The following is a 13,831-nucleotide window of genomic DNA, read 5'->3' as shown; positions in this document are numbered from 1 at the left end:
CCTAAGTATTATCACAACTTGTGTAATATGACTACAAATCTATTAGGCACAGAATAGGAAACCACTCGATTTCATAAGCTTTAACTCATGGATATATGACAAAAATTTGGTTTTAAATACTGAAGTGATCTGTGTATGTCTCAGAACTTCATTGGCAGAGGTTTTAGGGGTTTAAAATCTCAGAAATCACATCATTTTATTACATGCCCCCCAAATAAGATAACCAAGAATTGCAATGTAAGGGCATTTTTTTCTGTGGGTTTTTTTTTTTTCAGCATCAATGGAAAAGCCATATATTTGATAATTTAACCACAAGTTAACTATCATAAATTTTGTTGAGTAAGAACTGTTTTGCAAGAAGCAATACTAATAAATATGATTAGTCTCAGAGATGTTTTGAAAAAGGATTTAAAAAATTTTATATTATCAAATAATACTCATACTAGTAAAACTATTTTTCTATGGAATAATTACAATTTTACTATGAATTGTGATTCTTTGTAAAGCATAAACAGTACCTTTAAAGTGTACTAAATCAATGTTTAATTTTTGACACTAAGTTTTAAAGAATTTACATGATGCCAGAAATAATTCGTCTGATTTCTTGCATTTAATTTTAAAAACTAAACTAATAAAGTTATCTAAGTATTTTGCCCTAATGCAGATATATCTTGAGAAACACACTTTCTCTAAAAATGAGAATTCAAGTAAGGAATACAGCTTCTTCAAAGTTAAATACATTAATTACAGAGGCTACTTCCAGGGGTGAAATCAACCTGCAAAATATACATACCATACTTTAAAGTTATGGTTATTCTTACAAAGAAAAATTAAAACAAAGTTAAAGAACATCTGTGGACTATGTACACTAATCACAAAATACCAGAAAGTTCTAAGGTTTAATAGATAATCTCTTGGGGTTGGTTATATTTTCACTCGTTTTCATAAAGGCACAACCTTTATCTTTCATATAAACATGTTTTCTGAAGTGTTAAAATGCTGAAGTGGCTATCTTTACTATCTTTAAAGCAGTAGAAAATAGCATAACTGAAGATAGATGAAAAAGAAGTCATTTTATGAAACTCTGAAGTTATATGAACCAGACCCCAGCTCCAAGCAGCATTACTTCAATCCATAATGAGGGGCAAGTTAGCAGAAGGTACCTCATTTACTTTGATATTTGATTTCAACATTTAATCAACCTCATTTAAAAAGCACCTCATTTACTTTGATATTCAACTGCAATATTTAATCAACATTAGTTGTGAGCTGTTCATTCTGCTGAACCCAACCTTTTTTTGAGTTTGCCCTACTTCCATGGCATCTGAAGTAGAAGAAAAAACTGTCTATATTCCATTAGTGGACAACATTTGAAAATTACCATAAACAATACCTCTCAAGGTTTATGTCCCTTCACCCTTTTCTCTTAGATGCTATTTTATAACCTTCCAGCCACCTCTGGTCTTTTATTTGTTCCCCTGAATGCTCTAATTTCTCATACCACATGAAGCATGGCAACTAGTACCTAAAGTAATTCTAAAGTAATGCCAAATTTAGCAGATTAATTCCCAAATCCTTTAGAATAAGTTCATTCCTAAAAAAACAAACAAAAACTTAGGGAGAATGATGCCATGGTATAATTAGAACAAGAATGAAAGGACTTCCTGGTTGTTTAGGAGGGAGAAAGTTCTAGTGAAGGAGGGTATACTAAAGTAGAATGGTAACAGAACTACACTAAGTCTCCTGGAATAGACCCTGATATATCCAACAGTTAGGATGGAAAAAGAGTGTTCTTCCTTGCACCATGTCTTAATGTAATTCTTGTTTTAAGGAATAACTGTTTCCTAGACATTCCTTGCATTAAATCCAAATTATGCCTTTTCACTTGTGTGACAAAAATGGAATGACAGACATTAAGTACTGGAAGTTATCTATGAACAAAATGACAGAATTCAACCTCTTTTTATTGATGAGGACACTGATAATTAGGGTGGGGTCAGGGAGGTGGAGTGACTACCCAAAGTTCCTCAGAGAGAGGGCTGGACTACAACCTGTGCCTCCAGGCCCCAGGCTCAATCTCTTTTGACTGGACCCCCCCCCCCCCCCGCCCCGTCCCCGTCTCCATGAAGAAGGTAATTTAAGAAATAGAGATCTAGAAAGAACAGGAAAGACCCCCTGTAAGTAGACAATATCAGTATGTAAATGGGACAAAATGAAGTGACATATCTTCCCATTTTATCCTCCAAGAGGAACTCAAAATCACCCTGATGCCTTGTTTTACATGATGGCTTGCTAAACCCAGGCTGCTGTGGTAATCCACTTGTTTTCTTTCTAGAACTTCATAATCTGAATTGGAGGAAGGTGAAGGCTTTGCCTCAGGTAGGGAACTCTGCATGGACAAGAAGAAGCCTGGGCCCCACATCTTCAGGTTGGGGCCTTCTGTCGAGGGGATAAAGTCAAGTAAAGCTCCTGATCCCTTGTGGAGGGCACCTTTACGAGAACTCTACCTCCTAGGGTCTTTTCTCCCTCTCCCTCTGGGAACTCCAGGTGAAATAGGAAAAAAGGCATGAGGTGCTTCCCTTCTAGAAGGGCAACTAGGAAGGAGGCTGAGGGGAAAAAAAAGGGAACAAAGAAACCGTTCCTAGTCTAGGTCACAATTTCTCAAACCACAAAGACATAGGTCTAGAACAATGGTCAGCAAACTCATTAGTCAACAGAGCCGAATATCAACAGTACAACGATTGAAATTTCTTTTGAGAGCCAAATTTTTTAAACTTAAACCATATAGGTAGGTACATTGTTATTAACTTAATTAGGGTACTCCTAAGCTGGCCTTTGCTAAAAACGTCCTCAATCTGATTAAGGAACCTTCACTGAGGTCGACCCCTTCCAACTCTCCCATCCACACTCGTCTTGTATACTTGTTTCAGATAGATGAGTGTGGATGGGAGAGTTGGAAGGGGTCGACCTCAGCGAACGTACCTCAACAAAACAATGTACCTCCCCCGCGCTGCATCTCCAGTCGCCCCACAGACCCACACCCCCCACTTCTTCTAACGCCACTTCTTCAAATTAGACTCGTCCAGGCTGAAAACCGACTTCTGTGCATGGGCCACGAAGTTTCAATCGCACTGTACATGCGCGCCCGCACGTGGTATTTTGTGGAAGAGCCACACTCAAGGGGCCAAAGAGCCGCATGTGGCTCGCGAGCCGCGGTTTGCCGACCACTGGTCTAGAAGGATGGGCAGTTTGGGGGGCACGTAAAAGTACAGGATAACCTTGGCACAATTTCCAAGGACATGACCTTATTTGAATGTTTTTAGGGTGGGGGCTTTATTATACAGTTCAAACCAACACAGCATTATCAATATGCCATTGCAGGAACTTTTAAGCCAAATTGGGAAACTTTAGCACATAAACGGGACAGAAGGAACTGGAAATCTGTACCACTTCTTTTTAGCTGTGGCAGGAAATGTAGCTAAGCCCTCATATTAACTGGGGTATAAGTTCATGTTTTTCCATTGTTAGAAAAACTTGGGTGGGAAGTATGAGGGTACTAGGTACTGATTCCAGCAAAAGTAAATAAATTATATATATAGATAGATAGATAGATAGATAGATAGATAGATAGATATTATATATATAGATATATATTATATATATATAATTTATTTGATTTTATTTTTTACTTTTATTTTTAATTTTTCAACTACAGTTTACTTTCAGTATTATTTTGTATTGGTTTCAGGTGTACAGCATAGTGATTAGACAATCATATCTTTACAAAGTGTTCCGCTCGATATTTCCAGTACCAAACTGGCATCATGCATAGTTATTACAATATGACTATATTCCCTATGCTGTAGGTTACATCCCTGTGACTATTCTGTAGTTTCCAATATGTACTTCTTAATCCCTTTACCTCTCTTACCTAGTCCCTCAATTCTCCTCCCCTCTGGCAATCACCCATCAGGTCAGGCTCGCAGTCCTAGTATATAACAAAGAACAAGTATACTTGCCTGACTTTGCCTTCTGGCTCACAGTCTGGATAGCTGATTGGGGCCTGAGCTAGCTGGCAGCTTGAGGACAGGGGGTTCTAGCTATCCCCCTTAGAAACACAATCAACAGGCACAATTAGAAATCACTTTGCTATCTGTGGGATTTTCAGGCAAACATTTTACCCATTTACAATTATGAAGTTAAAAATCTGAAAATATAGCCCTAACCGGTTTGGCTGAGTGGATAGAGCATCGGCCTGCGGACTCAAGGGTCCCAGGTTCGATTCTGGTCAAGGGCATGTACCTTGGTTGCGGGCACATCCCCAGTGGGGAGTGTGCAGGAGGCAGCTGATCGATGTTTCGCTCTCTCTCATTGATATTTCTAACTCTCTATCCCTCTCCCTTCTTCTCTGTGAAAAACCAATAAAATATATATTTTTAAAAAATCTGAAAATATAATACTTACTGTGTTTTTCTGAGTTACCATATCCTGAAAAGAAAAAGAAATGATGATCTGAATACAGTGTTTTTCCAAAAACAGTTAATTTCCATAAGCAAGTACTTTGTCCCAACCAATCATCCAGAATAAATCAGTTGAAACCTCCTCTGCAAAAAGCTTCAAATAAAATGAGCCTTTAAGAATTGTAAAATGCATGTTCTAAGGAAAATTTATCAAAATTGGTTAGCTTTGGAACTACTGGGGGGGGGGGCATATATGATTATAAGAATCTTCCTATAACAATGGCAATGCTTTTGTCCCAAGAGAGATTGAGATTCAAGTTTGGGGCTCTGAATATCCTACTCCTTGTCTTCCCAGTGAGGAATGTCAGTGACAGCGAGGAAGTGCATGGGAAGCACCGTGGTATCCTCAGGTCTAAGACACTTCTTGACTCATTCATGTGAAGGCTGCCACTCCCACAGAAAACTTCCTATGGAAGGGGTGTCACTGGTAGGATTCCTGACCCTTCACTATAGTTGTCTAGGAATTTTCAAATGCAATGACAACAATTTTAATCAGTTAACTTAGCATAATGTTTATGCAGCCCTTGATTGGATCATTTAAGCACTGCAAGCCAACATTTGCCCAAAAATAAAACACAATTAGAGCTGCCCCTTAAAACGTTTTTACATGTTCTGAGATTTCTATTTTCTGACGACAAGTGCAGATTGCTTCTTCTGGCATCAGATATAACTGACTACCCACTTTCATTTCAGAAAATATTATTCCATATCATTAAAAATTAAAACTTATCTAGGTCATAGGACTTTCCAGAGGAATTCACTGAGGCACAGCTGAGGAAAAAAATGCATTACATTGGGAAAAATACATACTAATTTAATGTTTCTCATAAAAATATACTTAATAATGGGCCCTTTCATATTTTCTAATTCTAAATATTTCTAAGCATAACTACCTTAGTGAAAATCAGTAAAAGGAGAAATTAGTATCTAAAGTAATTTAGATTGGTTTACAGCCTTTTGGGAAACTATTCTACAATGTACAGTACAATAATAAAATAGTTTCTTCTTTCAATGTCTTATGAATGACTTCTTAAAACACATTTCTGTGCTATAGTAGAGCACACACCTATGTGAAGTGTATGTGGTATATAACACATACAGGTTATACATCTGAAGAAGGTGGAATTTCTACCAAGAAATAATCCCAAATTATTATAGAGCCCAGAACAAGCTGGTTAATATTAAATCTCAAGAAACACAAAAATGTCCAACTTGCTATCAGAAAATTATGATGTCCATGAAAGTTAACTCTGAAGCACTGGCACTGGTCTTCAACCCTAGTTGCAGATTTTGGAGGTTAAAAATGTTCCCTCAAGACTGTGATGTTATTGGTCTGGGGTATGGCCTGGGACCTGGGATATTTACAAGTGCTCCAAGTGATTCTGAAGTACAATCAAGGTTGAGTAACACTGTTGTCAACAAACTAATGTTTTATTCCTCAAATGATTTAACACAGATCAAGATTGCCTGACCAACATTAAGATGTTCAACAATATTAATTAGCTGAATTTTGTAGTAACTCACCTTAGACATTCAAAATAAGAATATTATCCAAAAAAGCATTTGTATAAAACTTGCCAAAGTATATTTAAAAGTTCTCAATCATTACTGAGTTGTGCCTAAACACACAAGTTTTCAGCTTTACTCTGCTTTAAACTGAGGGGAAAATAACATTAAATACTCACTATATCTATGCCAAAACTTTTTGCCCATTTTGGTAACTGTTAAATGTCTTCTTATTATTATCTAAGTCAAGCAATTATTTTTTTAATGTATAGGTTTGGATCAAGTTGTACAAGCAAGTCTTTATTTGTTTCAAGTAAACATATAATACTGCTTTCCCAAAATGAAGTATTCAGGAGAGGTGAGCCATGTCCTTTACCTTCAATGAAAGAGCAGTGGCAATGTCGGTATTACAGTACAGGATCACATTATTGGTCATGTTGAAGCTTTCTCGAATTCCGAGATGGTAGAATAGTGAAAGCTGTCTGGAGATATCACTCATGTCCACTACAGCAATATCTGAAATGAACAAGGAGAGACAGGGCATAGGTGAGAAAGGTGATCTATCTACTTAATCTACTTCCTGACAATCACCAACGGGAAGCTGCCACAGTTTGTATTTCTACTGGCCTTTAAGGTAAAGCACAAGTAAAGAATGACTTGCTTAAAATTAACTACCACATGAACTCTAGAAGAAAAGCAACAAGAATTTTTTTAAAAAAAATCTTCCTTCTTCAGGGTGCTGGGAATGTAGCTTAACTTAAAAATTGCTGGGGGATGTATTTTTAATAGGAAATATATCATAGTCAAAGAATATATTTAGCTTACATACAAAGTATAAGGTATAATGAAATGAAAAACGAAACACTCACCATGCAGCCCAAGACACAGAGCATCATCTGTACTATTGGGAGCCCCACCCTCCTGCTCAAGAACACCTCTGTCCTGATCTCTGTATTTACCAGTTTCCTGCATATAACTGTATACATGTATATGCATATTATACATTATTATAACGTATGCATTCCTAAACAGTATATTGTTTAGTTTTGTACGTCTTAGAACTTTATATAATAGTACTGCACCATTTGTAATCTTTGACTTGCTGTTTTTGGTGTGAGACTACCAATTTGTATGTTTAGCTTTAGGTTATACATTTCCACTTAAACATAGCAGTCCATTTATGATGACTAGAAAATAATTTCTTTATCCATCCTGTCTAGAGACATTTTGTTCATTTTTTTCTTTATCCTATTTCAAACTGTTGTACATTCCTGTGCCATGCTCCTGACTCACACAACTGCCATCAACTTGACAATGTAGCTTAAATACCCCTGGAGGTGTGTCCTAGATTCAGAACAGGGGAGTGACATATCAGACCACTCACAGTGAAATATTTGTAATACAAAGTGTAGCATGATTTAACTCACTTTACATGTTGCTCTTCCAGCTGACAAGGCAAAATAAATAAATAAAAAGAAACATTATACTGTAAGGTAGGGTGCATCCATTACTGTAATGTTTTTATTTTATTTTATAGACAGAGAAAGGGAAAGGAATGGGATAGAGAGAAACATAAATTGGCTGCCTCCTGCACCCCCTCCCCACTGGTCATGTGTCCCCCACAGGAATCCAACCTGTGACCTCATGGCTCATGGATCAACACTCAACCACTGAGCTACACCACTGGGCTTTTTTGTTAAATCCCCATCCACTGATTTTTAGAGTGTGGAAGGGAGGGAGATAGGGGGGCGGAGAGGAGTATAGAGAGCAAGAGGGAGTAGGAGAGCGAGAGAGTGAGAAAGATCAAGGGAGCAAAATAGAATGAGAGCTAGAGAAAGTGCGAGAGGGAGTGAGGGAATAAGAGAGAGAGTGAGAGAGAAAGTGAGGGAGCAAGAGCAGGAGAGTGTGAAGGGGAGAGGGAGAGAGGGAGAAGGAGAGGGAGAGGGAGGGGAGGGAGAGGGAGAGAGAGGGAGAGAGAGGTAGGGGAGGGAGAGGGAGAGAGAGATGGGGAGAGGGAGGGGGAGGGAGAGAGAGGGAAGGAGGAAGAGGGAGAGAGAGAGGGATGGAGAGGGATGGGGAGGGAGAGGGAGAGAGGGGGAGGGAAGGAGGAAGAGAGAGTGAGGGAGGGATGGGGAGGAAGAGAGGGGGAGGGAGGGAGGGAGGGAGAGGGGAGGGGAAGGGGAGGTGGAGGGGAGCAGGAGATGGAGAGGGAGAGGGAGGGAGAGGGAGAGAGAGAGGGAGGGAGAGAGAGGGAAGGAGGAAGAGGAAGAGAGGGAGGGATGGAGGGGGATGGGGAGGGAGAGAGGGGGAGGGAGAGGGAGAGAGAGGGAGGAGAGGGGAGGGGAAAGGGAGGTGGAGGGGAGCAGGAGATGGAGAGGGAGAGAGAGAGGGAGGGAGAGAGAGGGAAGGAGGAAGAGGGAGAGAGGGAGGGATGGAGAGGGATGGGGAGGGAGAGAGGGGGAGGGAGGGGGAGGGGGAGGGAGAGAGAGGGAGAGGGAGAGGGGAGGGGAAGGGGGGGTGGAGGGGAGCAGGAGATAGAGAGGGAGAGGGAGGGAGGGAGAGGGAGAGAGAGAGGGAGAAGGAGGGGGAGGGAGGGAGTGAGAGGGGGAGGGAGGGAGGGGTAGGAAGGGGGGCAGAGATGGAGGGAGAGGGAAGGGGAGGGAGGGAGGAGCAGGGAGAGAGACGGAGAGGGAGGGAGGAGGAGAGAGAGCTTGAGCACTGGAGAGCCAGAGAGCATGGAGGGAGAACTAGAACAAGCGCTTAAGATCTGGAACTGGAGCCCGCAAGACCTGGAGCTGAAGCACGTAAGACCTGGAACTGGAACACACAGGAGCTGGAGCTGAAGCGCATAGGACCTGGAAATGGAGTGCGCAATCCTGGAACTGGAACGGGCAATCCAGGAGCTGGAGTGCGGGAGACCTAGATCTGAAGCCGGAGTTCCTGAAGCTAGAGCCCGCGAGACCTGGAGCTGGAGCGTGAGATCCCGGAGCTGGAGAGCCCGCGAGACCTGGAGCTGGAGGGCCCGCGAGACTTGGAGCGGGAGAGCTAGAGCCCAAAGACTGGAAACTCGACAGCGTTAGCTCGTGAGAGCTGGACAACGCTCAGTTCAAGTGTACAAAAGAACACTGTGGCATTTCTAAGAGCCCCACCTCCCTCCCGCACACACTGTTTCTCAATGGTATTACACCAATTCCCACTGTGACTAAAAATGGAGTCCCGCACCCAGGAAACATTAAACAATCCTATTCTTTGGATGGTTACTACATTGGTTTGGCTTTGAAAGTTCTAGAAGCTCCCCAGGGTTGGAACCCACTGCCAATAAGGGACAGGGCAGGAGTGAAAAAATAAAAGTTGGCTAACTGGTGGGGAGGAGGCCTCAGCATTGTCTGGGTTATAACCTTTCTCTTGGGTTACCAGATGTTTAAGGAGAGGAGCCTAAAGAAGTCTAGATGCCGGCGGCCTCCCCTTTTTTATCTGTAAAAAGGTATAAATCTACCTCTACCTACTGTCTCCTCCCCCACGGGCCCGGGTGCTCTCCTCGAGAAAGTCAGGGGTGCTAAGATGGGGCGGAGCCGGCGCTGCTTCATTTCCGAGGGTGAGGGAAGCTGACAGGAATGGGACATGGGATGGGGTGAAGGGGATGCCCGCCTCACCTGCGTGGTAGAAGGCATGGAGTACGGCCGTCTCCTCGAAGTCCAGCTCCCGGAACCGCACGATGCTGAGGAGAACGCCCTGGGCCTCGCAGGCTTGCACGAGGCACTTGAGTGCTCCCGTCTCGGGGCAGCTGGCCTTTCTGTACTTAGGGCTCTCATTGCATATGTAGACGGCCCTCAGAGAGCGCTGCTGTTGGTCCTGGCCCTCCTTGCTCGGGGCCGCCTTTTCTGGCTTCTCTGGCTCTGCTTTGGTCGCCATCCCCAGCGCCTCAGCGTGGAGATTCCCGTGGCTACTCTCCATGCCTGGCTCGAGGACGGGACCTTCCTTGGTCCCGCCCCCACGTTGACTGGTAGGCGAGAGAGAGAACTCGAGGTGAGGCCACAAGTGGTCTTGTCAGCACCTGTACGCGTCAGATACCCGTTGGCGACTAGAAGCAACGGTCGCCCCCAGTCCCTTTTACAGCCTGGGGGAGGTGCTTAACGGTCAAAGGCGCAGGGAGATCTGGGAGGAATTGGGGGAGGGGCAGGAGCTGGTAGGACGCCACATACTGTATCTCCCAGGGAGCAGAGGGCGCGGGGAAGTCTGGGAGGAATTGGGGGAGGGGCAGGACGCCCTCAAGAAGGGTGGCTTCATGACTTCGAGGATTTTCTTGTTGCCATCCTTCCAGCCTGACTTATTTTTCTCAAAACAATTTGAGGACTTTCAAGTAGAGTAAAAACTCCTTCAAAGCGCTTGTTCGAAGTAAATACTATTCAATTCTAAACTAAATAGAGATGTAGTTTTAACCCAGAATTGAGATGAGAAAACGCTTCCTTAAAACGCATCCAATTTTATTGCCAAGAGTTTGGCCCACTCCCCCCAATTGTCACTGTGAACTTGACAAAACAATGGGATGCACCGGCAACATATTTATCTGGAAAATGGACTCCAAGTAGTCTGTCTGACCTATTAAATTCTGTGAGCTCACAGGAATCTTTACTCTGGATCTTACCCACTTCACAATTTTGGCCCAAATATTAAAAAGCAGTATTACCACTAAAGGTATTACTTGTATTTATTTTATTTTATTTAATTAATTTATTTATTTATTTTGGATTTGGCGATGACTTTTTAAATTTTTAAATATATTTTTATTGTTGATAGTATTACAGATATCTCCCATTTATCTCCTTTTTCCCCTCCTCCTCCCAGCTCCTACCCACGTCCCCAGGTCTTCACTACCCTATTACCCACGTCCATGGGTTATGCATATAAGCATATAAGTTCTTTGGTTTATCTCTTCTTGTCCCCCAACCCCACATCGAGGTATGTCAGTCTGTTCTATGCCTCAATGCCTCAGATCTCATTTTGTTGTGCAATTCATTTTGTTTATTAGATTCCACAAATAAGTGAGATCATGTGACATTTGTCTTTCTCACTTTGGCTTATTTCACTTAGCATGATATTTTCCAGGTCCATCCATGCTGTCCCAAAGGGGAAGAAATGCCTCTTTTTTATAGCTGCATAGTATTCCCTAGTTTAGTGTACTAGTAAGTACTTGTATTTAAAAGTGGAAGGTGCAGGGAGGTCTGGGAGGGGCTGGTGGATGGGTCAGGAGCAAGCCAGGCACTCCCTATTGCCTACCCTGGGCAGGCCCTCATGACTTTGAGGATTTTGGACATTGTCACAAGGTTTTGTCCCCCCCCCCCAAATTTTATTTTTATTTTATTACTAGAGGCCCAGTGCATGGATTTGTGCACATTGAAAGGAAATTAATAAGAAGGTGGCCAGCAGGGCAGGACTGGGCAAGATGGGCCGGACACGCCCTAGAGCCAACCTCCCGTGGTCCCTCTCCGGCCAGCCACACCTGGGGTGGCGCTGGAGTTCGCAAGGCATCTAGGAGTGAGTGGGGTCCCTCCAGCAGGTGGGGTTCCTCGACCTGGCCTGTGGGGATCGGCCAAAACCAGCAGTCCGACGTCCCCTGAGGGGTCCCGGAGTGCAAGAGGGCACTCTGCAAAGTTGCTGTCATTCGGCAGCTCCTGTGTTGAGTGCCTGCCCCCTGGTGGTCAGTACACATCATACTCAGCCAGTCACTTAGACTTTTATATATATAATTTTTTTCTTTATTGATTAAGGTATTAGATATGTGTCCTTATCCCCCCATTGCCCCCACCCCCCTAGGTTATTTTTTAATACTTTTTATTGATTGCAGAGAGGAAGGGGGGAGAGAGAGAAAGAGAGAGAGAGAGAGAGAGAGAGAGAGAGAGAGAGAGAGAGAGAGAGAAACATCAATGATGAGAATCATTGGCTGCCTCCCGCATGCCCCCCACTGAGGATCAAGCCCGCAACCCAGGCATGTGCCCTTGATTGGAATCGAACCCGGGACCCTTCAGTCCGCAGGCCGATGCTCTATCCACTGAGCAAAACCAGCTAGGCTAGATTATTATTTTTTAATCCTCACCCGAGGATATTTTCCCATTGATTTCTTAGAGAGAGTGGAAGAGAGAGGGAAAGAGAAATATGGATGTGAGAGAAACACATCGATTGGTTGCCTCCTGCACGCCCCTGACCAGGGCCCAGCTGGAGAGGAGCCTGCAAATGAGCTACGTGCCCTTGACTGGAATTGAGCCTGGGACCCTTCGGTCCACAGGCTGACACTCTATCCACTGAGCCAAACCAGCTAAGGCTCCCCCTTATTTTAAATAACAGTTTTCTGGAGATGTAATTCACAAACCATCCGATTCACCTATTTAAGAGGTTTCTAGTATATTCAGAGTTAAGCATCCATTACCATAATCAGTTTGAGACTATTTTCATCACCACCCCAAACCCAGTACCCATTAGCAGCCACTCTCCATTCCCCGCAACACCCCTCAGCCCTAGGCAACCACCAATCTACTTTCTGTCTCTACATATTTACTGTTCTGGACATTTCACATATATGGAATCATATAGTGTGTGAATAGAAGTTTTCATCTGTCATGGGTGTATACCTAGGAATAGGATTTTGGGTGATATGACAACCCTATGTTTAACCTTTAGAGAAACTGCCACTGTTTTCCAAAGTGGCTCCACAATTTTATATTCCCACTGGCAATGTACAAGTTCAAATCTCTCCATACTCTGATCAATACTTATTGTTGTCTTTTTTTAATTATAGACATCCTAATGGGTATGAAGTGGTATCTTATTGTGGATTTGATTTGCATTTCCCTGAGGACAAATGATGTTGAGCATCTCATCATGTACTTATCCCCCATTTGTATACTTTGGAGAAATGTCCATCAGGATCCTTTGCCCATTGTAAAACTGGGTATTTGGCCTGCCCAGTATGGTTCAGTGGATGGGTTTTGACCTATGAACCAGGAGGTCTCAATAAGAGTCCCGGTCAGGGCACATGATGGGGTTACGAGCTCGATCTCCAGTAGGGGGCAAGCAGGAGGCAGCTGATCTCTCCCTCTCCCTTCCTCTCTGACATCACTAAAATATATTTAAAAAAATAAAACTGGGTATTTGTCTTTTTATTATCGAGTTGTAAAAGTTCTTTTTTTAAAAAAAATATATTTTATTGATTTTTTACAGAGCGGAAGGGAGAGGGATAGAGAGTTAGAAACATCGATGAGAGAGAAACATCGATCAGCTGCCTCCTGCACACCCCCTGCTGGGGATGTGCCCGCAACCAAGGTACATGCCCTTGACTGAAATTGAACCCGGGACCCTTCAGTCCGCAGGCTGACGCTCTATCCACTGAGCCAAACCGGTCAGGGCATCAAAGTTCTTTATATATTGTGGATACATGTCCCTTATCACATATGTGATTTACAAATATTTTCTCTCATTGTGTGGGTTTTCTTTTTATTTTCTTGATGTTGTCCTTTGCAACATATCACAAGCCTTTTTGACAGAAGCAGGATAGGATTTACCTTATAAAACATTTTGGCTTTTCTTCACATTTCAGTGATAATATAGTCTATCCCTCCACCACCCCTACCATGCACCCTCCAAAAAAAAGCAGAAACTGCCAGTACAAATCTTTGAAGAAATCCTGCCCTAAGTTCAGTTTTGGTAGGAATTAGGAACTTCACAAGTGACATCAATGTGTACCCTCTTTTGTGGCCAATGAATGGAAAATGGGCTCTGAGGGAATCTGTAAAGACACACAGACCAGAATT

General features: G+C 42.8%; 1 protein-coding gene across 1 annotated transcript in view; it reads right to left on the bottom strand.

Annotated features, from left to right (window-relative positions):
• MAP3K15 (mitogen-activated protein kinase kinase kinase 15) overlaps positions 1–9,980 on the bottom strand; it is a 78,019-nt gene extending 68,039 nt beyond the window's left edge. The window contains exons 1-3 of the mRNA XM_036304247.1: positions 9,680–9,980; positions 6,403–6,542; positions 4,465–4,488 (exon numbers count right to left, since the gene is read on the bottom strand). Coding sequence (XP_036160140.1) covers positions 4,465–4,488; positions 6,403–6,542; positions 9,680–9,980 — 465 coding nt within the window. The remainder of the gene's footprint in view (positions 1–4,464; positions 4,489–6,402; positions 6,543–9,679) is intronic.
• Positions 9,981–13,831: the final 3,851 nt, after the last annotated feature.

This window comes from Myotis myotis, unplaced genomic scaffold (genome assembly GCF_014108235.1).
Source record: "Myotis myotis isolate mMyoMyo1 unplaced genomic scaffold, mMyoMyo1.p scaffold_m19_p_4, whole genome shotgun sequence".
NCBI lineage: Eukaryota > Metazoa > Chordata > Mammalia > Chiroptera > Vespertilionidae > Myotis > Myotis myotis.
Note: the sequence above shows the minus strand (reverse complement) of the source record. Positions and strands in the feature narration are given on the sequence as shown.